Below are 26,227 nucleotides of genomic sequence, written 5' to 3'. Positions count from 1 at the left end.
CTTGGGTTATGTACGTTCATCTAGGCATTCTTTTCCAAAAAAGACCAGTCTCATTGCAATTAAACACTTGATTCCAGACATATCCTTCACTTTTTTTACAAACTCTGTAAATTTATCTACAAATGCTTTTGCTGCTTTTTCATCTGAACTTGAAGCCTCTCCGTGTCTTATGACACTGTGAATGCCAATTCGTCGACGAAATCTAGCAAACTACCCTCGGCTCGCTTTAAAGTCCTGCTTGTCTGCACTTGTACTGGGTGTCTGGGTCAACAAGTCATTGTATAAATTTTTAGCCTTTTCACAAATTATAGCTTCCCTAACACTGTCTCCAGCAAGTTGCTTTTTATTGATCCATATTAGCAACAGTTTTTCAACTTAATCTAAACTTTAGATCTTTGTTTCGATATCACATTCACTCCTTTAGCCACTTCGGCAGCCTTAAATGCTTTTTTGTTTTTAATAATTGTAGCGATAGTCGATTTTGCCAAATTATATTTTTTAGCAATGTCAGAAACATGAATGCCATTCTCGTATTTTGCAATAATTTCTTTAATGCTACACTAAAACATTTTCTATTTCCACTGTCACTTTTCTCCTTCTTCGGTGCCATATTGATTAAATATACAGTATAAATAACAAAACTAAAAAACGAAGTTTAACACACTTGAAAAAGCAATGCGTACCTTGCGCACGCCTAAGAGCAACTGAAATTTGTGAGATTCCAGAACAGCTGGAAACTATTGGGTTGATGCAAAAGTGTTGCGTTTTTAGCCAGCTGGTGCTAAAAACACAACACTGAAGTGTTATTTCCTTCACATGTGTAAAATTTCGATATTGTTTGACAAAAGGGATCTCAGCTAGTATTTGAGAATAAAGCTGTTACTTAGTTGTATTTTTAAAATTTTGTTAAGCATTACAAATGGCAGAAAATAAAGAGCATTTTCGACATATTATGCTTTTTTATTTCTGAAAAGGCAAGAATGCTTCGCAGACACAAAAAAAGATATGTTCTGTGTATGGTGAGGAAGCCATTGATGATTCCACATGCCGTAAGTGGTTCAGAAAGTTTCGTAAAAACAAGCTTACAAATTTGACACAAAAAGCCGTTAAATTTGTTATCCAAGACAAAATTTTTGCAAAATAAAAGTTTGTTAACCGATTTGGTCATTAACCGGGGTTCCACTGTATTAGTAGTGACGTAAACAAGGGTTGACCATTCGATCCATTCCTGATCAAACAATTTTTCCTTTCTTTCTTTTTAGTTAGAACATGTTCTAACTAAAAGGGAGAAAGAAAAGGGTTTGTCCAAAAGTCATTTTACGGTCTTCCTTTGAGCACAGTTTCCTTTACTTGGAGATGAGCCACTTTGACAGGAGTGTCTGTAGAATCTGCCAGCTCGATGCTGGTTTCAACAATCGGATGACTGCTGTCTGAATCAGATGTAATTATGCACGCAATACCTTCCAAGGGAATTCTAGCTGTCTTCCAACTCAGTCGAGAGAGACCTCAAAAAATTGTCCAGCGGCCTTTGTCCCTTCGCTTTTAAGGGGATCGTCCAGTCAAATCCAGAGCAGAGTCAGTAAGTTGCATTCAGGCCCACCTCAGTCAAAATCCCCATGTGATACATCCCGCTATGCCAACTCTTTCCGGAAAAACCAAACTGCCCAAGCAAGACAAAATTGCTTTGTCTCTGCCAATCGTTAGGCCTACATGACATTAGTGTACATAGTGCCTGCATATTTTTGGAAGATTACTAAAATATATCAAAACTTGCTAAATTCCTTTTCTGTTACTGTCCCAATTAAGTGATTAAATTATGTATTAATTTATTAGTTTGGCTTCCATTCTTTGAGATTTGGCCCAATAAAGCAGCTGCCCTGAATAACCAGTGTCCCAATTAAGTGGAATCCACTGTATATCAAAATATTCCTAAAATCAAAACAAAAAATAGCTTAATGATTTTAAAGTTAATTGTTATATTCATTTTATTACGTCTAATTTTCAATCAAAATATTCTGAAAACATAGATACTACTGTATGTAATAAAAATAAAACTCAGTTTTGTGTTTACTTTATAAGGGAGTTGGTGATTATTTATATATATGCTCAAAAGTAGACATTAGTATTCAATCCAATTATGTATGGCTTTCTTTTTATTCCTACTATTCTTACTTATGGCCTTTATGGTATATGCTTTATCTTTCTTTATCTTCAACAATACAAAAGAATGATTAATTACATTGTATTCAGGAAATATAAAATACATATTATTACACTATTTGAGACATTTTTAAAAAGTAAGCATTAAAACTTTCACAAATATTCCAGCTCCCAACATAGTTTTGTGTATATAAATCTTTTACTTTGTGTAGTCACTTTCAGAATATTAAATTAATTTCATTTTCATTTCCACTTTTCCATTTCCATTTTTTAAATTTCATTTATAATATTGTAGATTATAAAAATAAGGCTATTGGATGATTAATCAATATATATATATATATATATATATGTTTTAAATAATAATACTTTTCTTGCTTTATGATTATGATATTCAATATANTACAATCACAATTTATAATTATGACATACTCGCTAGTACTTTCATATGTTTTAAATAATAATACTTTTCTTGCTTTATGATTATGATATTCAATATAGCTAAGCAATATCCATTGATTGAAATTGTTTTCTTAATTATATTTTTTATGAAGTAATTTTTAAAAAAGTTTTTTGCTATGTTATGTCCTTTACATGTTGTTATAAGGTATCTATCTGTATACTTTATATTATTTGAACTTCATCTAACAAAAATGCCGACTTCCCTTTTTTTACATTTACTATAGATTATTGATACCTAATTTTCATCTTTAACATTATCTTCATATTCTTTGTATATATCATTATATCTATATCATCAGTTTTGTCTGATATTTTGTATAATCATTTATTTCAAATTTTTGAGGTTTATTTTGTTTATATATAAATAAACAAACATCATGAAATCAGATAAATTTTTGGAGCCAAACATCCACTGGATTATATTGGGCTACTTTTCCGCAATTCTATTCAATTAATTACTAAATACGAGGGTCGTCTCAGAAGTACCCGACCTGACATAGATGGCGGTACTTGTTTGAAAAAAAACGACTGTGTTGGAAAGTATCAACCTTATAAAGCTTAAGTTTGAAGTTTGAAGACGTTACGTTGTATAGTATTTTTTTGGCAGCCATAAATAATAGTGAACAATCTTAGTGAATTTGTAAACATGGAAAAAATTTGTCATTGTTATGTGATACAATACTTTCATTTGAAAGGTTTCAGTCCAACCAATATTAAAGCTGAGCTAGATTCTACTCCGGGGGAGTCTGCTCCCTCGTTTACAACAATAAAATATTGGGTGGCAGAGTTTAAACGAGGCCGTGTGAGCTGCTAAGACGAACATCGTAGTGGTCGACCAAGTGAGGTGACCATGCCAGAAATGGTGGAAAAAATCCACAAAATGGTATTGGATGACAGTCAACTCAAAGTGCAAGAGCTAGCAGTCATGGTAGGCATTTCAAAAAGTGCTTTACATCGCATTTTAACTGAAAATTTGGGCATGTGAAAGCTGTGCGCAAGATGGGTGCCGCGTTTGCTCACAATGGGACAAAAACAGCGTCGTGAGGATGTTTCAATCGAGTCTTTGGCAATGTTTCGCAGCAACAAAGCCAAGTTTTTGCATCGATTCATAACCATGGATGAAAGATGGGTCCATCACTTCACACCTGAGACGAAAGAACAGTCAAAACAATGGACTGAAAGGGGAGAAGCAGCTCCAAAGAAGGCAAAAACAGTTCCATCTGCTGGCAAGGTCATGGCATCAGTTTTTTGGAATGCGCTCAGGAAAAACAATCAACGGAAAGTGTTATGCGAACTTACTGCAGCGCTTGAGTGATGAAATCAAGAAAAAACGGCCACGTTTGGCGAAAAAGAAAGTGTTGTTTTATCAAGACAATGCACCAGTTCACACATCTGTTATTGCCATGGCCAAAATCAATAAGTTAAGGTTCAAATTGCTTCCTCACGCACCCTATTTGCCAGATTTAGCCCCCTCGGATTATTTTCTTTTTTCAAACTTAAAATAATGGCTTGGTGATAAAAGATTTGCCAACAATGAAGAGGTGGAGTCTGCAGTTGATGGCTATTTTGAGAAGCTCGACAGTTCTCACTATAAATGGGATCGAAGCTATTGTACGTTGCCGGAAAAAGTGTATCGAGCTAAAAGGAGACATGTTGAAAAATAAAGATATGTTTTACCAAATTTTTTGTGTCTTCTTTGTTAGGTCGGGTACTTCTGGGACTATCCTCGTAATTTGTCTCTAGAGTGAGATGGTGTCTAACACCAACTCTTATTTTGTTTGTAGATTTATTATCTGTTCAACGTGGATGAAAATGTTTGCTCTTGTGTAGTTTTATATTTTATTGCTGGATATTTGTTCTGTGTAGTGCTTATTTATATAAATAATATATATATTACTAGTTTTATATTTACATATAATACTGGTAATAATCTTGACTTAAAAATATCTATTACTTTTAACATTTATTATTGGATTGAACTTAATTAAAAATAATAAAGTATTGATTAAAACATGTTTTTTTTTTTTGCAAAATATTTATATTTTTGGTAATATATAATTTGGTTTTTAGTAATTTTATTTAAAAACTTTATAGGTTAAACCAGTGATGAACAACCTTTTCTGGATGTAGGCCACAAGTGAACTCTGTAGGCTTCCGGTGAGCCAGATGCATTTTTTTTCATAGAGTTGCAGGTTTAAGCTGCTGAGTATCAACATACTCCATAATCTCTAATACACTAAATACTAAAATACACACTAATGATATGCAAACTAGTAATATACAGTTTATTCTCATAATTTTCTGTGTTTGTAAATTGGAGAGTGGTATTGGACAGAAATTTTTCTTTAAAAACATATTTATTGTCTTGAATTACAAATTATTGTTGTTTATTTAGGATAGTGATTTTGAAACTTTGAAATGTTTCAGACCCTTTTATAAAAGACATATTTTGATGAACCTTGTTTTCAGCTGTTAGCTTTTAGTGATATGTGAGGCATTTTTGACCATTTTTTCATTGCATTAATTTGAATAGTTTTGTTAAAATAACAGAAATAAATTATAAAATTTAATAAAAATAACAAACTTATTTTGTGATTGTAAAAAGACACTTTATGCCAACAATCAAATAAAATAATTAACACTAGTGTTGTGATGTTACAATCACAATTTATAATTATGACATACTCGCTAGTACTTTCAATAGCTTACAGCCACCATCCTCAGGCAAAGAAGAAATCGAATACAATTAATTTTCGAACATTTGTTTATGAACCGACTTTTTCAAATTATCTAAGGCATGTGGAACAAATTAAATTGAAATATTTTTGAAAAATTATAGAAGTGCATAGTAATTGATATCATATTTTTCAAAAACTCTTAAAAAGCAATTTAGTAAGCTGTATATGGTTGTAGTACACATGTGAATACAAAATTACAAATTAAATTGTTTGAATAAGGTTACTCACAATTGCGAAATTTCTATGGTCAGTGTATTGCACGGTGTTACTGTGGATATATAAAGGTTTGGGAATAAATAACTCTGATTATTGTACTGCTTAAGTAATTTGGTGTGTGCCCAAAGTGGTAGATAACCCTGATCTAGTACCTTTTTAGATAACTCAGTTGCTGGTCTGTTGTTTTTAATATCATCTTGATGTACCAGGATACAGGACTGTGGCATTCTTGTAGTAACTCCAATGTAAATAATTTCCTCCCCTGATAGTATGTGTTATATCAGAATTTTGTAGACCCCCGATTTTTCATTTAATGTGAGAATGCCTCTATCATTACATAACACTCTTTGTAGTGTAGGTTGGGGAGGCTATGGGCAAGTAAAGCCATGCTTTCTAAAAAAGACTTATTTTGTTTTTCAAATGTCATTAAAATATAACATTTTAACATCTAATATACAAATTTATCAAATTTCATTTAAAGCTTAATATATCTTTAAATAGTAAATATTTTAAAATATTATATTAAGTAATAAAATAAAAGTGTTTTTAGAAAATTGGCCTATAGACCCCAACAAGTATTTGTATGCCTATAATACAAACATTGCATTTGTAAATTATACTATTTCCTATAGAGTTAGCACATTTTTCTTGAGCACAACACTCACAAACATTGAACCAAATCCAGTCTTTATCAAAATGCTTTTTGCAAATGATGCAAATAGTCTTTTCAACACTTTGTTTATTGTCTTTCTCAAATAATAATGTTTTTTGCACCTATTTGTTTGTTGTTTTTCCTTAGCGGCAAGTTTTGCCTCATTGTCCAATACCATCTGAATGAGACATTTTAAAACAATTTGGGAAAAAATCAGCTTTAAAATGAGAGATTTTAATTCTATAAGTTAAAGATAGATGATGTTTATATTGGTAAACTAAGAAATAAATTTGATTTATAATTAATGATGAGACAGATTGATGAAGTTAACTTTATGTTAGCATAACAACAGCTATGCAAACAACATTGTCTTCATTCTCAATATGAAGAAATCCCAGCTTTCCTGTGCAGGTGGACCAGCCAATGGCTTGACAACAGTTGCCACATATGTCTAAAATTTAAAACAATCTTTGTCTGATATTACCAAACCTTCTCCTTGTATCAGTTTTGTTTCTCACAACAACTTAAGTCAACTATTTTGTATTACATGCATAGAGTAATCAATATTTTCTGTCAGGATTGTTACAAAATACTGAATATCCTTTGTATGTAAACAAACCTTTGAATTTAAATATTTTCTTTGTTTCTCTAGTTGATTGCAAATATAATTATATTCATCATTCTTTTAAATAAAAATTTGGTTCTTTAATTAAAATTATTATTTTTTAGTAGAGATTAAGTTCAGATAATAGATCAAATTCAATGCAAGTAACTTATCTTATTAACTGCAACATGGATATATTTAAGGATATGCATTTTGAGAAAATATGAATTTTCAGTAGCTTGTGAAGTACTTCATTTACCTTAAATTTTCTTTAGATTAGTTCATTAAAAATTGTTGAAGAAGTGTTCATTTCCACTTGAAAGAAAATCCCTTGAAACTTTAAATTTAACATTTAAATAGAAGAGCTGTATTTCCCTTTTAAGAAAAACTTAAAAGAATTTCATTTTTAACAAGTGATTTTAAAAATATACCCAAAAGTCCTAGAACAAACATGATTATTAGTGATGTAACGAATATTCGGTTATTATTCGGTATTCGGCCTATTCGGCCTATTTTTCACTATTCGGCCGAATACCGAATATTTAATCACTATTCGGCCGAATACCGAATATTTAATCACTATTCGGCCGAATACCGAATACCTAAAATCAGGAGTAATAAATAACAAAAACACAGTAAATTAATCATTTTGGTATTTAGAGTTAATGTTATAGAGTTAGTGTTGTTTGTTTATATTTATTTATAACTTGTAACATGCACAAAATAAAAAAGAANAAAAAATGGTTAATTATATGTGTACATACATACACATTAGAATGTGATATTATGAATTAAATTTAGATGTAGGCAAAATTATAATTTGCATCAATTATTTTATTACAGATATAAATTATAATGGATTTACTGCCAGAAAAAATTGCTCAACTGATCCCAAAAGAAAGAAATGACTTAAAATTACATGAAATAGAAGAAGAAATTGTTGGTAAAGTGATAAGATATAAGATTGATAATTTTGTAGACTTCCTATTTCAAGATTATAAAAATGGTAAGAATTAATGTTAAAATTTATTTTTCGTTACAAATGAACCAAATATCTGTTTTATTGGAACTTCTAGTAAATAAATACATATATACTTTTTAACTTTAATGCTATTGAGTTTTATGATTTATCATCAAGTTTAGATGTATTAATTAAATTCTGATATAAATATTCACATTTCTAAAAATCTATGTAAAAGGATGGATGGTTGGATTGATTGGATTACAGAAATGGGTTCAAGACATCAACTATGGTTTAAAACTCATTAAAGTCACAGTTTATGAATAAGCACATTGTAAGAATGATATTTCTCAATCATCTTGATTTAGACAAAAATTAGAAACTGGTTTTTAAACTAACTTTCTAGACCTATCCAGTGGCAAATTTAGACTGTGGCTTTCTCTTTCGTAAATGGAAATTACTATTCTTTTTCTTCTGTTTTTTGCAATAAATTTGATTAGGATTGGATATCATTGTGTTTTATATGTTATTAATGCAATAGAGAGATGATATTAATCTGGAGAACTACAAAAGGAAAGAAGAATAATGTGAGATCTAAATAATAATTTAGGATTGTATCTTGATCAGGAGTTTTGAATTTAATACTCATTTTGTAAATCTACATTCGTGTTTGATTTGAATCAAATTGGATACAAAATTAAACATTGAAAGGAAAAAAGTTCATTATTAACTGTGGAACAACTATTGTTTGTTGATTTAAAATGGAATTAAAATAATTGAAAGTTAAACTAAGAATTTTTTCCCTTAAGAAAGTAAATCTTTAATTATTTTTAAACAGTAATGTTGATTTTACTGTTTATAACTTTTATTAAAGAATAATTATAAGTTAATTCCAACAAGATGCAAATATGTTACTTATTGTTGAAGCCAGTTGAGTGCAAATGGTTGAGTTAATTGAACAATAAATAAATTAGCAAAGAAAGATACTGAACTGAGTATAGAGAAGAATAAAACAGGCTCTAATTATAAAATATAAATGGTGAAAACAACCCAAATCATCACTGATTAAGTCATGATTTTTATAATTTAAAGCAAGCTTGAACTGTTTTCTTTTGTTTGTGCAAAATGTAATAAAAACAAAATGGAGACGATTATCTATTGTTTCCAGTTTACAAATTCTGATTTTAAATTTTCTATTTGATAAAATGTAATCTGTTTCTAATTTATAAATTATATTTAATTATATTTATCATTTTTCTTCAATTCAATTGTTAAATAGTTCCTAATTAATTTGAAAAAAAACTCTTTTCTTCTCAAGTGAAGTTCCACACTCTTCTACATTGTACATTCACATTCTTGTCATTTTTATGATGTAATGAAAAGATTCATTCAGTTGGTTTACCAATGTCTAAAAGCCAGGAACAATGACTATGGCATTAAATGTAATAACTGAAGATTTTTGAACTTTGGAGTCCAAAATTTGTCAAGATCATATCCAAAAATTGCTGATTTGTATCTTTGCAATGTAAAAAATAGTAAAAAAAATAATTTATATTCTAAGAATTGGTTAAGAATTCTTTTTTAATGTTTTCAAGAAATTTTATTTTTATCTTCATGAATATTATGAAATACAGCTACTGTACATGTACAGAATTTTCATTATGTTTGTTTAGGTAATGTATTTGAAACATGCAAAGATATATAAACTCATACAAATTAAAATTAATCTTTCCAAGCTTGCAATCATATTAAAATTTAAGGATACATTCTGCAAGTACATAAATAATTACTAACATAATTATTTTGGCTTGTTTTGTGGATAAATTAAACTTAAGAGAGAATTGGTGACAGTTCAAAACAAGCTTTTTTCAATTTCAATTTTTATTATTATTTTCAGTGTGGCCCACCATTGGCCAAGCAGTTTCGTTCTCTGAACAGTGGTAGTTTGGTTATGGGTTCGCACCTCGCCAGGATGGGCTGGCCACATGGAGTTTTCTGGGTTTTCTCTTTAATAACCTAAATAGGGGCCAGTTACCCTTAAAAAAGACCTCCTCGAAAACAAACAACAAACATATTTTCATTGTATATATCTCTACTATGTAACTATTTTGAAAATCTACTTATTGTATTTAGATTTGCTAGAAATTTGTTTAACACATGGCCTGCAGACAAAGCTTTTAACTTCATGACATGTAATGTGGACTTGTAGAACACAACAGAAGAGTATTTTATAAGGGTATCTATTCTAGAAGGTTGATGGCTGAGGCATTAGAGGTATCACTTTGGTGCTGTGAAAGAGTTGGGTTCGGGACCAGGTCAGAAACCTCAGGAATTTTTCATGGATATGTCCTGGATATTTTGGGCCCTTTCATCATTCACCATTATTATGGACTTGACCAAACATGATTGTCATGGAAAAGGCTCTCTTAGTGCCCACAGTGCAGAATGTGTTAAAAAACAAAATACTTTTCAAGATTCATTCCTTTTTCATACTTTTTCATTACTAAAAGCAATTATGATTTTACTGTACCAAATGCAACAGAAATATGAGTATTGTATCACATTAAATTTACTTGTGATTAAATGATTAAAAACATAATCTTTTCTAGTTTTCTTCAATATTTTGTATTTTCTTGTAGGAGTGTTTATTTATTTATGTTAATAATAATAATAATAATAATTCACAAATGAAATCTATTAATTTATTTTTGTGGTTATAAAAATAATTATGATTCTTCATCCAAATTATAGTGCTTTTTTTTGAATTTTAGAAAAATTAGACAATTATTTTGCAAAATGAAACTGATACACTGAGCCATTAACCATTGCATTGTTTTATTTTAGCATTACAATAATAATGGTTTAGATTCCTGCCCTGGGATCTAGTATGTTTTCAACAATTGTATTTCTATATAATAACAAATCCAATAGCCTCATTTTTAATTAATGCCAAATAATCTGCTGGGCTCTACTAAGGCTAATTTAATAATTAGATATGAAGTAATTTTACTAGAGGTAAGCAGTTAGTTTTTCATCTCATAATAAATTTAATAATTTCTATATTCTGAAAGAAAAGATTAGCCAAGAGTGTAATGAACCTGCAATTATATATACTATATTTAATTATATTTCTGTCGTTTTAAGTGAATTATTCTTAAGTCATCTGCAATCAGATAATATAAGTCTGCTTAAGTTAAAGCTACAGGCTGCATAATAACTAAAATTCTTTTATTATATTTGTGTTTGACATTTATATAGATGAAAACCATGCATATTTTTATGCAGTTATGGTCTTTTCAGCAAGCCCATTGTGGGTTTGGCCAGGCCCACAATGGGGCAGCTGGGTAGTGAGAGACAGTGTCTGACATATCTGGATTGACCACTCCTTGAAAATATGTTCTAGGGTATTTTGATCCATCCAGACTTTTATCCTGGGTCCCTTAGAATGGTAGGCAACCATCTTAACTGCTTAGTCGTCCAGCCATTCTGTAGTTATGGTTATATGCTCTTCAAACATTTTGAGAAAAAAATAATTATCAAAATTTTTTCATTGTTAATTTTATATGAGATCTAATTCAGTTTTATGTTAGCTGTTTGATATTAAAATAAATTATTTTTTTTCTTTAACATCTTTTTAGATAAAAGTATACAAAGTAAATAGAAGTTAATATTTAGGAAAAATATACTGTAATATTCTGAATGAAGAAACATTAACACTTTAACACTTAGAAAAAATAATCTAATAATCTAATGTCTGTAGGGTTTCTGATGCAGGAAATTTCAAAATTTTTCTTGTCTCTGGAGAAAATAACTAACAATAATATATATAATAACTGTACTAATATATAATACTGTAAACCTAATATTAATTTTATAAAAGTCTTGAGACTTTTATACAATTAATATTGTATTGTAGTCTATGATAAAAATTTTACTATAAATTAATGAACTATTTAATGACTAAAGTTAAATATGGCATTATTTATTATTTTATACATCAATTTGTGTTTAATTTACATCAATTATACATCAAATTGTACAACAATTTGTTTTAAATATAATCCTATAATATCATTACAGGGATATTCATGATCCTTAGCTTTCCTCACTATACCTGATTCATGGCTTAAAATTTACAGAACTGTCAGTTTTCTTGGTCTTATTCCTGATATGACAGGTTCTATGACAAAAGCCAATAGCTTAGTGGAAAGCTTCCTTGAAATAATGTTCACCAACAGAAGGACCAGAATTGTTTCGTGGTGTAAAAAAAATAGTAGAAAGAATTCCTTTAAAAAAAAATGATGATGCCAATGAAATGGTCTAACAAAGATGAAATGAAGATTGCAAATTGTTCTGTTGGAATGATGATCATGGTTCATAGCTTTCATAGAATGAAGCTCTTATAAAAGTGAGAAAAGCTTCTCATTGTGAATACTTCTTATGTGATTAATATGATTGTACACTAAATGTAATGAAACTGCTATATTGTAAAGGACAGATTTATTATATTTGCTACTTCTGAGTCAGTTCATTCGCATAGTTATCATTCTTATCAGGTGGTTTGTTAGTTAAATGCAGATGTAGATTTAGGATTTGAGTATTAGTTTACAGTACATGCCCATAATTATGCTTAGTATATATATAAATCAATACATCAACCAAAGCCAAATATCGAGCTAGAAACGGCTATAATACTAACTCTAATGCCAAATTGTCTATTAAATTATTAGTATTATAGCTGTTTCTAGCCCGATAATATTCAGCTTTGGTTAATGTATAGCTTTAAACGTATCAGGTCTGGTAAGAATGTTTGATTATTTATATAAATCAATTGTTTAAAATAATATAAAATTAGATTATATGTATATATATATATATATATATATATGTTTCTTATATCATTTTTTTCTAAATTAGTTATTATAATTGATGATTGGTCCTTGTAAAGATAGAAATATTTTTCAAAATGCAAAATAGTATTAAATGTGATGTCCCGATCAATTTTTATGGATTTGCTATTGGTTAAATACAGAATGCTATTTAGTACATATAATTATTATTATATGTACTAAATGTAAATGTACAGTAAATTATTATTATTATTATTATTATTAAGTACTGTACTATACATATAACAAAAAAATTATATTTTATATAATTCTTTTGCTGTGTTTGTTTAAATTTATGCTTAAATGCTTATTTTGTATAAATCATTTTAAAACAAAATTTGTTATATTTTATTATAATAATGTTTTGTTTTAATTTGTAACCTTCATATATAAGCATAAATGTATTGAAATATAATAAATATAATTAAAAATTAATTTTTATGATTGAATTTTTGCTTTGAATCCTGAGCATGATTTGATTCCTGTTGGCTTTGATTTCTTGGACATGGGGAAAAAATGACAAGTCCTAGGAACAGAAAAGTAGTCAAGACTCAACAAGCCTAGTTATCTACAGTGTATTCACTATTGATAGTTGAATATTCAATAATATGTTTGACTATTGCAATAGACTTAACTACAACTAGTTTATAATTAGTTAGTTTGTATATTCATCTGTCAATAAACAGTATTTTAAGTTTAAAACAACAATTTTGGTTATCAAAATTATACATCATATTTATCTTTGTTATATAATTCATAAGTAATAAAATATACCTTATTTTTTTTTAAATTTATTATATTGTTAATAATACAGAGTAAGTTAGGACAAATATAATTCATTATATTAATGAATTTTTTTATTTTTCAGATCGTGAAGATAAATCAGATGTTGAAGAGTACATAAATGAAGTACAAGCAATTTTAGATATTACTTGGGAAAAACTTAATACTGGATATTGGAAAGATGTAAACTTGTCCTGGAGATTTCTGTATTCCTATGCCACATTGTTTAAGATTTTATTTGTTTTAATAAGAAAAAAAGATAACTATCTGGTAAATTTTATTAATTTTGAATGATTATAATTAATTTTTATAGAAAGATTCAAATGTATTAAAAATTTTCTTGGTTATTTTTTTTCAATTGGTCAAGGTAGAATTTTGTACAATATATGCATGATAAATTTTAATAATAATTTGTAATTTAATGTACTTTAGTATTATATAAGTGGTTGTAATTAAAATATCCCTATTCAATGCTGTCTACAGAGATTGATAGCTGTCCAAATCTGGTATGGTGACATTTTAGGACATACATTTCTGTAAAAAAAAATTAGTACCAAAAATTACCACTGTTGCATTTTTTGCACTGCAAGCAATAAATATTTTATATGTACTGTACAAGACACTCATGCTTCACAAATATTTTAGCAATATGGGGGATGTTCAATATGGTCCTCATCCTGAAGATGTAAAACCTGAAGATGATGAACAATGTGTTCAATGATTGACTTGAGTATAGTTGATCTGTGATATTTTTCACATGCAGTAGAATATCTTTTAAGGCTGCAAAATTTGCAACATGTCCTTGATAAACCACATTGTTTTAAGTGTCATAACAACCAAAAATTACTCAGATTAAGATCTGAAAAACAAGGTGGCCTGGTAGTAAGAAATACACACTAATCATTCTGTTATTGTTGAAATGTTGTTGCAGAAACTACTGTGTGCACTGTTCAATATGTGGAGGTGCCCCATCTTACATAAAAATTGTTGAGTCAAATCACTGTCACTTTTGCAGTTGGGGTAAGACAAAAATGTTGAGCATATCTTAGTATTTCTGGGCCATCACGAGCCCATTGAAACTAGATTCTTTAATGGAGGATGGTCCAAGGATAAATGCGGCTATGAATTCACACCAGACTAACTTCAGGTTAGTGCAGTGATACCTGCTGGAAAAGACACAGGTTTTCCATCCACTGTTCCACTCGTTCCATGAAATCTTCTAGAGTCATGAGACATCCACTTCCATTCTGGCGAAGATCAAGATATCGCTGTCAGTAGCAAACAACTGCTGATTGTGGCTGATTTTATATGGATAACAATGCACCAACTTTCTCAGTCCCTTCCACATTGTGCCATAGGTTACATCCAACTCCATAACATTGCATATGCACTAATAGAGCATGCAATATTATTGACTGTTGAACAACAGCTGTGGTTGCATTTCCAACAATTTGTGATGTGATAGGTTTGTGCCCTTGATTGGGTTGAACGATCTGATGTCCAGTTTTTTTGAATTATGTGATCATTCTTTCAAGAGCTTGTGGAATCAATGAAAGCAAAATTTCAAAAATGTAGTTTACCATTGCTTTTGTTTTCATAAAACAGCTTCATAAGAAATGAATGCATGTTACAGTAAAGTGATGGTTTTGTAGCTGATAAGGATAATTCAACCATTGTGATTACTTTTATACCCAGAACTTGGCTGTAACATATATGCTTAGGCAAAGAAACTACTTTTTGTTGTAATGCCAAAAGTACCATAGTGGTGAGTTTTGATACTAATTTTTTTGCAGAAATGTCTTCTTTATATCCTAAATGTCATCATATAAGATTTGGATTGCATTCAGATTTGCTAAATATCTCTCTAGACAACTTCAATAGGGGTACTTTAATTATGATCACCTATTACATGATCAGATTTTTTTGTTCTGTTGTCGTTGAATAGTTTATTATAGAAATGTTACTACATTTACAAGAAATATTCTTTCTGTTGTTGTTGTCTCTTAGAACAATTAAACTTTTGGTAGTTACTTGAGATAACTACTATGGAAATTAAAGTAGAGAATTTAATTTAAAATGTAGAAAAACATTTTACAACAATAAATTGTAATACTTTACGTACATAAAAAATATTGGGTCAGTGCAAAAAAAAATTGTGGTTTTTAGCCATTAACTTTATTCTAAGCTGTACATACTGTTTTAAAGTTTATTAATTGAAATAAAAACCATTAGAATATACACATTTTTGCCAACAAGTAACAAGTCTATTATTGCAGTAGCATAGAATTCGGAAGTCCTGGAACCAATAAATTCTTTAAAGGTGCTTTGGGCTGCTGCTTGGATGTTGAAAATCTTCTCTTGCAGGAAGTTGTCGAGGTACATGAAAAAGTGATAATCGGTTGGAGAGGGGTCTGGTGAATAAGCTGGGTGAGGAAGAGTTTTGTAGCCCAGTTTATTAAATTTCTGCAATCATTTGTGAGACATGGTTGGGCATAGTTATGGAGAAGAATTGGTTCTTTTTGATTGACGAATCTAAATATATAAAATTACTGGTCCTGACTGACTGACTGATTGATTCATCATCATCCAGAGCAAACCACTGAACCTAAAGAGGTACACAGTTAGGGTATGCCATGAAAAAGCACACTAAGAAGGGATTTTTGGAAATTCCCTCTTTGGGGGGAGAGGATTAAGACTTAACCTGAAGAACAGCTTCTACTGTACTGTTTTAGATGCATTTTATTTTTTGTTTTTTGTTTTCAATCATGTTTAGTCTTCATTGAGTACTTAGGTGTATTAAATTAAATTCGTGCAGGCACAGATAACAGCTAGTGTCTAATATAAATGTTTCAGTTTTTAGTGCGTGTTGTCAATTTCCTGATAGTATTTCTCTGCTGTGATAGTTTTGCCAAGAATCAAGATGTAGTGGATTATTCTACTTGCTGACCATCAAACAGTGATTATAACCTTCTTTTGGTGCAGCTTTGTTTGGGGAAGCATTTTAGTGGTTTGTCGTTATCCAGTCACTGCATGGAATGCCATTGATTATCATACAGAATCCATTTCTTGTCACATATCACAATGTGATCAAGAAATGGATTGTTTTTGTTGTGCAAAAGAAACATAGAGCAGATTTTGTAATGGAAAAGTTTTTGATATTCATTCAGCTTGTGTGGCATCCATTTGTTGAGCTTTTTGATTTTCCTATTTGGTGCAAATGTCAAACTATTATTCAATGGTTAATGTTTAGTTCTTCTGCAACTTCTTGAGTTATTTTGTGGGGATCTGCTTCAATAATAGTCCTCAATTGGTTGTTACCAAACTCAGAAGGACATCTATGATCTTCCTCATCTTCAAGGCTCTTGTCTCCATTACAAAATTTTTGGAACCATTGTTGAGCTGTATGTTCACTGAGTGTCCCCTGGCCAAATGTTTGGTTGATATTGCATGCAATTTCCACTGCTTTATGTCTCATTTTGAACTCATACAATAAAATTGTTTGAATTTACTTTTTCTTTTTTTAATTTGACTATAAAATAAACAAGAATAAACATGAAAACAAAACCATTAGAATAAATCGGTNTACTTATTACAATATAATATAGCCAAACCTCAGTTTTCAAACATAATTTGTTCTTCTATGCATTTGTAGCTAGAACTATTTTAAGATGATCAATACAAAACCTTCTCATTGATTGTCCTCTGGCCAAATGCTTGGTTGATATTGCATGCAGTCTTTATACTGCTTTACGTCCCATTTTGAACTCATAAAATAAAATTGTTTGAATTTACTTTTTCTTTTTTTAATTTGACTATAAAATAAACAAGAATAAACATGAAAACAAAACCATTAGAATAAATCGGTGTACACTGCTTTGTGCTTTAAAATGCTCTATTACATTAATATAATTAAATAAAATTTTAGCCCAAAATAAGCTTCAAAGTTTAAAATAATAAAAATGCAATTATTTTTGCATCAATCTAACATATTATTTTTCAGTCTGCTGCTGCTGCTATCTGTTTGAAATTTTGCTATACAAAAATAGATTTGTTCTATTTAAATTTGTTTCAATTAATACAATATTTTATGATGCAATACTTGCATCTAATATAACAACATTTTATGATTTTGTATGTAATATAATAAAATTACATTGACCTCACTGAATGAATAGTCACTGACATGAAATGTTTGAGTAGAAGCAGACATCTTATGGGAAAATTAAATAGTGTTTGAAACTAAATAAATATATTAACAACAACAAACTGTTTATAAATATTTATTTTGTGACATAATTTAAAATTTGTTATGTTGCTCATTTATTTAGAATGTTGTAATTTAAAAATACAAAATTTTATTATTATTTTACAGAATGAAGCTGTCAAAGTATGTGATTATGGTATTATTATGGGTGCTCCAATTTTAGATAATTTATTGAAAAAAATTGCTTCTGTTTTAGCAAATGATCTAAAACCTGTAAAAGATGATGATTGTGAAATAATTCACGAACATAAAGTAAGTTTTTGTTATTTAATATTGATTGAGTCGGCAATTAATTAATATTGAAATTTGAAATAATAATTCAAATTTAAAATTTTAGAGTAAAAAGAGAACTCATCATAAAACAATTATTATTCAAGATAAAGAAATAATAAGAGTGAAATGTCCTAGTTTAGAAAAATTTAAATCAAGTTACATGGATTTGAAACAACCTGTTATCATTGAAGATGCTATAGATTATTGGCCAGCATTATCTACAAATAAATGGAGGTAAATAAGTCTTTAGTCTATTTAAAATTGTGTCTGTAAAACAGTTTTAAACTTATATTTACCTAATTTAATATTATTTGTCATAAAAGTTAATGAAATAAAAATTGCAGTTTATATTGAAAATAAATTATGAATATTTTAACAGCATATACAACAACCCAATTCATTTAGTATTGCCAAATGATTTGTTAGGTTATTTATTGAGCTATATTAAAGCTAATGTAATAATTACTGGGGAAAATTTAATAATTTGTAATCGATTTCTTGTCAAGTGTTTTGCAGTATATTTTGGGAGATCGAAGCCACTGCCTCTACTATCCAACATTTCAATGCTGCAATGTGTGTAAATTTTATATATTCTCAATTAAACTTGTAGCCTCACAAAAAAAGAATTCAGATATAGTATTTGGAAGTGAGGAGTCAATTTCAATATATCCCAGTAATTGCCAGCTCCCTCTTGTTTTTTCATGAAATAAAAATAATTTGAAGACTGTTATAGGATAATGCACACCAGACGCAATATTGAGCAAGGTAGTCCAAAGGTAAACACCTTGAGATTACCTCGCTCAGGCTCACAGAATTCACGTGGTTTTCAAAATTCAGATGTTGCAATTATGTCAATTAACTTTGTTTGAATGTTATTGTCAATTAACTAATGTTTGAAGTGTTATGTGGCTTCGTTGCTGAGGACAATGTTATGTAGGATTTCTTGAAAACATCATATAAAGGAATCAAACCAGAAAACAAAAACATTGTATGTGATGCCTTAACTAATTGCATTATACAGTCGACCCCCCTATAAGATCATTGATTTTTCCGTTTTATCTGAATTACATGTTGTACGAGTCACTTAGATTTTACAAATACGTGTGCCGGACTGTGAATGGCTCACATATTTGTAAAATCTAAGTGACTCGTACAACATGTAATTCAGATAAAACGGAAAAATCAATGATCTTATAGGGGGGTCGACTGTACAGCAAATTCATGAATCAGGCTTCTGTATAGGTATTAATGGTTGTAGATAAACTTTTATCACAATTTTCTCAAGAATGCCTGAATAGTAGGGACCCTGTGGCTTTGGTAGAGTATAAATACAAGTAAATACAACACATCCACAAAATTTCATTGAAATTGGTGATTATAAACTGTTGGATGGCCCTTGTTAGCTTCAGAAAATAATAATATGTTCAATAATTAAACAGTAACATTTTTATTCAAGAGTTGGATTAGATAGAGGTTACCTGAGCCCTACTGAAGACCATTTTTTTGGGACAAAAGTTGTCTTATATACCATAAAAATATAGAATTTATTTATAACTTAAAAATTAATTAAACTTTAAGTTGCTATAAATTAATTGAAATGTTACATATAACAATGTAAATGTACTTTACATTTGAATAAAAGTAAGATTCATTTTCATTGTGTATTATGAACATAATATTGTAAAGCAAAAATATATTATTTAAGTGATGTTAATATAAGATATTCTTTAATGTTACTATCAAATTATAATCTAGATTTAGAGACAAACTTATAAGAGGTTTTTTTTATTATATTCTTTTTGGTTTGGTTAAAAAAAAAATTCTATTATCAAATTGTTACTTTCTAGTTTTTTTTTATTAATTCTGCTTGATAAATGTCTTTCTTTAGCTTTGGTATTAGGATACATAGCATCTTGGCAAGCAAATTCTATAGATTAAATGTCAATCTATTGAATTCACTTGCTAAGATGCTGTGAATTCCTACCAAAACCAAAGCTAAGGACATTTGCCTCAGGAAGATCCTCAGAACTAATATCTTTATATTCTGTAATGTATTTTGTTTATCATTTTAATTGTTTATAATTATAATGATCAACAGTACCAATAATCATTTTTTATTTTACACATTAAAATGTGCTTTTTTTAATTTATTAAATCATTTATCATATTTAAGGGAAAGTTTTTTAGTTTATATTGTTTTGTAAATTTTATATATTTTTTTATAAACAGATTCACAGATATATTTCTATAGCATAGATTATCTGTTGGAGATAGCTGGATGTCGGCTAGTTCCCATTGAAATTGGAAACAGCTATACAGATAAATTATGGTCCCAGAAGTTAGTTACTTTAGAAGAGTTTATTAAAAATTACATTTTAAAGTCAACAGTAAGTTATAAAATTATATATATAATTATTTAAATACTTTTTTAAAATGTTTTGTATTTTTTAAAGGTAATTTAAATAAATTACTGCAGTTTTTTATGACAGTTTGGGTTGTCTTAGCAAAAGGATATTTATTGATGTTAAATATTGTTTATCTAGTTTTATTAGATACAGAAGTTCACATTAAATTATCATTAAGTAAAATAATTCAGTTAAAAGAATATGATTTGAGCGTATTCTTTAATGTATTATTATAAAAAACAAATAATTAAAAAGTAATATTTATTACATTTGATACAATTCTTTAGTTAATAATTATTATGAATTGTAAACAAGGATGAAAAAGTAATAAATTGCTCTTAGAAGATACTCTTTTATTATGTTCTACAATTTCCAGTTGCTTATCATGAATGCATGGATTTTATGAAACTTGAAGCTTTGTCAATAGATGGCATGTTGAAATTTCTAGTAAATCTAAACATAAGTAGAACTTCAAAATAATTGTACAGTGAAAGAAATATATGAGAAAAGTAACAATAAAAAATGGATGGAAGTTTGCTTTGAACTGTCGTTGAATCTGTTATTGTATTGATTCAACGACAGCTCATATTTGTGTTAATTTCATGGTGTAATAATTTGCTTTTCTATGCTGTGGATCCAAAATCTTTTAAAAATTGCTATGTGTGGCACACGTCATGTGTAACATAATATAGGTTGCATACTCCTGACGTGGAATATAATTTCCATATACTTTGTTGTGTTGTATATAAATTTATAAATTTACTTATAATGATATATCTAAAATTGGAATATTATATTTAGAACATTCAGAATAACTCATAATCTGTATTTTTCAGAATGAAATTGGATATTTAGCACAACATAATCTTTTTGATCAGGTAATCATTTAAATAATTAAATTTTGAAACTTTTTAATATGAATGATACATTTGTATCTTCAGTATTTCTTGTATTTTTAAAATCTCACTTGATTAAAATTAGAATCATTACTGATTTTTATAGTTTGAAATACTTTTTGGAAATGAATTTTATTTTACGTATACTGTAGTATAGCATTTGAACAACAATGTAAAGTATCTCAAACAAAACAAATAGTCTATCAGCATGAATAAAGTAAGTTTGTGTGTATTTCTTGCAAATGATTATTCCAAACATTTAAGAAAATTGCTCTGCATTCACTTTGAGGAAAGAACTACTCAATCAATATAAATACGATGATTGTAGAAGGATTAAGCACATTTCAAAATAAACAGTGTAAAGAACAATTTAAAGCAAAAAATGTTTTTTACTGATGCATTCTGGAAAATGACTTAACACCTAGTTGTACCAGTTTTGGCATTTTGCAGTGGTAATACACTCAACACTGTTCTCACTTATAAACTTTAATTGAGAAGACGTATCACTAACAATAACAGTTTCTGTTGATTCAAACACTCTATAAAGCAACAGTTAGTTAAGTGCTGAAAATAGGGGGGTCGACTGTACAGCAAATTCATGAATCAGGCTTCTGTATAGGTATTAATGGTTGTAGATAAACTTTTATCACAATTTTCTCAAGAATGCCTGAATAGTAGGGACCCTGTGGCTTTGGTAGAGTATAAATACAAGTAAATACAACACATCCACAAAATTTCATTGAAATTGGTGATTATAAACTGTTGGATGGCCCTTGTTAGCTTCAGAAAATAATAATATGTTCAATAATTAAACAGTAACATTTTTATTCAAGAGTTGGATTAGATAGAGGTTACCTGAGCCCTACTGAAGACCATTTTTTTGGGACAAAAGTTGTCTTATATACCATAAAAATATAGAATTTATTTATAACTTAAAAATTAATTAAACTTTAAGTTGCTATAAATTAATTGAAATGTTACATATAACAATGTAAATGTACTTTACATTTGAATAAAAGTAAGATTCATTTTCATTGTGTATTATGAACATAATATTGTAAAGCAAAAATATATTATTTAAGTGATGTTAATATAAGATATTCTTTAATGTTACTATCAAATTATAATCTAGATTTAGAGACAAACTTATAAGAGGTTTTTTTTATTATATTCTTTTTGGTTTGGTTAAAAAAAAAATTCTATTATCAAATTGTTACTTTCTAGTTTTTTTTTATTAATTCTGCTTGATAAATGTCTTTCTTTAGCTTTGGTATTAGGATACATAGCATCTTGGCAAGCAAATTCTATAGATTAAATGTCAATCTATTGAATTCACTTGCTAAGATGCTGTGAATTCCTACCAAAACCAAAGCTAAGGACATTTGCCTCAGGAAGATCCTCAGAACTAATATCTTTATATTCTGTAATGTATTTTGTTTATCATTTTAATTGTTTATAATTATAATGATCAACAGTACCAATAATCATTTTTATTTTACACATTAAAATGTGCTTTTTTTAATTTATTAAATCATTTATCATATTTAAGGGAAAGTTTTTTAGTTTATATTGTTTTGTAAATTTTATATATTTTTTTATAAACAGATTCACAGATATATTTCTATAGCATAGATTATCTGTTGGAGATAGCTGGATGTCGGCTAGTTCCCATTGAAATTGGAAACAGCTATACAGATAAATTATGGTCCCAGAAGTTAGTTACTTTAGAAGAGTTTATTAAAAATTACATTTTAAAGTCAACAGTAAGTTATAAAATTATATATATAATTATTTAAATACTTTTTTAAAATGTTTTGTATTTTTTAAAGGTAATTTAAATAAATTACTGCAGTTTTTTATGACAGTTTGGGTTGTCTTAGCAAAAGGATATTTATTGATGTTAAATATTGTTTATCTAGTTTTATTAGATACAGAAGTTCACATTAAATTATCATTAAGTAAAATAATTCAGTTAAAAGAATATGATTTGAGCGTATTCTTTAATGTATTATTATAAAAAACAAATAATTAAAAAGTAATATTTATTACATTTGATACAATTCTTTAGTTAATAATTATTATGAATTGTAAACAAGGATGAAAAAATAATAAATTGCTCTTAGAAGATACTCTTTTATTATGTTCTACAATTTCCAGTTGCTTATCATGAATGCATGGATTTTATGAAACTTGAAGCTTTGTCAATAGATGGCATGTTGAAATTTCTAGTAAATCTAAACATAAGTAGAACTTCAAAATAATTGCACAGTGAAAGAAATATATGAGAAAAGTAACAATAAAAAATGGATGGAAGTTTGCTTTGAACTGTCGTTGAATCTGTTATTGTATTGATTCAACGACAGCTCATATTTGTGTTAATTTCATGGTGTAATAATTTGCTTTTCTATGCTGTGGATCCAAAATCTTTTAAAAATTGCTATGTGTGGCACACGTCATGTGTAACATAGGTTGCATACTCCTGACATGGAATATAATTTCCATATACTTTGTTGTGTTGTATATAAATTTACTTATAATGATATATCTAAAATTGGAATATTATATTTAGAACATTCAGAATAACTCATAATCTGTATTTTTCAGAATGAAATTGGATATTTAGCACAACATAATCTTTTTGATCAGGTAATCATTTAAATAATTAAATTTTGAAACTTTTTAATATGAATGATACATTTGTATCTTCAGTATTTCTTGTATTTTTAAAATCTCACTTGATTAAAATTAGAATCATTACTGATTTTTATAGTTTGAAATACTTTTTGGAAATGAATTTTATTTTACGTATACTGTAGTATAGCATTTGAACAACAATGTAAAGTATCTCAAACAAAACAAATAGTCTATCAGCATGAATAAAGTAAGTTTGTGTGTATTTCTTGCAAATGATTATTCCAAACATTTAAGAAAATTGCTCTGCATTCACTTTGAGGAAAGAACTACTCAATCAATATAAATACGATGATTGTAGAAGGATTAAGCACATTTCAAAATAAACAGTGTAAAGAACAATTTAAAGCAAAAAATGTTTTTTACTGATGCATTCTGGAAAATGACTTAACACCTAGTTGTACCAGTTTTGGCATTTTGCAGTGGTAATACACTCAACACTGTTCTCACTTATAAACTTTAATTGAGAAGACGTACCACTAACAATAACAGTTTCTGTTGATTCAAACACTCTATAAAGCAACAGTTAGTTAAGTGCTGAAAATGCATTCTCAGTGGGATTAAGGAAATTTGGTAGTGTGGTTCAGTGATAGATCTTATATGTTAATATGCAGTTGACATTGTTTATAATGAAAAATACTCCTTTGTCATCCACAACAACCATTAATATATGAATTTATAATGAATGAAATTATCAAAAACTGGGTTTGCCAACTGCAAATATTTTATAGTACACCAATCCCACCAAATATGTTGCAGCTATAATGTACATTCAGTCCTTGTTGCCTGCCTATGATCCTTGCACATCTCTTCCCTCTCTTAGATCTTCTACACTGTAATTGCATATACAAGTTAAACCCAGTTTTATCAATTAATTAATTAAGATTAAGTGCACATTAACAGCTTCCTGATGAAATTAAGCTGCATATCTGACTCTTTTTATTTGATAATATCCCTTCTGTTTTTGTTAGCTGGAATTCTGAACATTTTACATAATTACAGCTAGATGGTATACAGCATGCAATAGTTCTAGACTGAATGTGCTGTAGCTGTTGATGTAACCATTCATTTATTTATACTAACAAGGGGATGACGTGATGTTGGGGTCACCGATTTTGATCAAACTCTGTGAAGTTATAGTGCATCCCCAACGACTGACATGTGCCAAGCAGTAATGCACAATACTCAAAATTAAATGAGAAAATTGAGGTTGAAAACTGCAAATCACTTAAAACCTGAAACAATAAACATTTTTGCAGTGTGCACATTGAATAAATGTAGATTTTTACAATAAGAAGATTTACATATGTCACTGGAAAACCAACCTTAATTAATGTTTAAAAATACTTCTCCATCTTTAACTATTAGTAATTTGAAGGAGAATAATTAATAATGTATTTACATTCATACATTGGAAAATATTAGAGCACTTGATTACCACCTTTGCAACTTCTGAAATTGTTGAAGAACTTTCAGCTATAATTAGGTCTTGATTTTGAAGGATGCTTTCACAATATGTAAATTTTGTAATATTGTTGTGCAGTGATTCTTCTGCAGAACAAATTTCTGTGCTGTCAATGTTAGCATGAGATATCAAAGCCATCTTTTTGTTCTTTAGTGAACAAAGATGCACTTATAGATGCATTCAGGTTGAACAATGACTTTGTTGCCAGAGTAAGTACATACTCTACATCAGGGGTGGCAACAAGTCAATCGTGATCAATCGGTCGATCGCTTGCGATGTCTTGAATTAATGTGTTACACTTGTAACCGAACGTAACGCGCAAACGCAAACATAGTGATATTGGACCACCACGTCCTCCCTCAGATGCGGTTTTGTTGGTCCATGTGCTATTCATTTGCATACAGTTGTAAAAGGGGAATAAGAAATGTAGACAAAGGATCGTAAAAAAAAAAAATGGGAAGAGGGACAGAGAGAGTGGTCGGGACACGGTAGAAAGAGGAAGGGTGAAGTGGTGGTCCCCGAAAGTGACAACGTTGAGTTTCAATTTTTCTTCTGTTTACAATGTTNGAGTTATTTTAGAACGTAACACAAACTTTCTACCAGCTTCATTAGATGTTTTTTGAAAGGACAGGTGGTAAAGGAATCTTGTGGCAGAGCTAACAATGTTAAGATATAGGCATGAGCACATTTCTGCCTCAAACATATCTTGAAGTAATTCAGGTTTGATTTAATGAGGGGATGGCATGATGTTGGAGTCGCCAATTTTGA

General features: G+C 28.9%; 1 protein-coding gene and 1 pseudogene across 1 annotated transcript in view; both read left to right on the top strand.

The window, feature by feature from the left end:
* Positions 1-3,268: 3,268 nt before the first annotated feature.
* On the top strand, positions 3,269-4,423 carry LOC111618687 (annotated as a pseudogene).
* Positions 4,424-4,678: 255 nt separating this feature from the next.
* Positions 4,679-26,227, top strand: part of LOC111618703 (lysine-specific demethylase 8-like) — a 39,734-nt gene continuing 18,185 nt past the window's right edge. The window contains exons 1-7 of the mRNA XM_023360276.1: positions 4,679-4,779; positions 7,676-7,838; positions 13,551-13,735; positions 17,838-17,981; positions 18,067-18,236; positions 20,254-20,389; positions 23,908-23,949. Of these exons, the coding sequence (XP_023216044.1) occupies positions 7,688-7,838; positions 13,551-13,735; positions 17,838-17,981; positions 18,067-18,236; positions 20,254-20,389; positions 23,908-23,949 (828 nt within the window). The 5' untranslated portion in view covers positions 4,679-4,779; positions 7,676-7,687. The remainder of the gene's footprint in view (positions 4,780-7,675; positions 7,839-13,550; positions 13,736-17,837; positions 17,982-18,066; positions 18,237-20,253; positions 20,390-23,907; positions 23,950-26,227) is intronic.

The sequence above is a fragment of the Centruroides sculpturatus genome, unplaced genomic scaffold (genome assembly GCF_000671375.1).
Source record: "Centruroides sculpturatus isolate CEXI.00-Female unplaced genomic scaffold, Cexi_2.0 scaffold193, whole genome shotgun sequence".
NCBI lineage: Eukaryota > Metazoa > Arthropoda > Arachnida > Scorpiones > Buthidae > Centruroides > Centruroides sculpturatus.
Note: the sequence above shows the minus strand (reverse complement) of the source record. Positions and strands in the feature narration are given on the sequence as shown.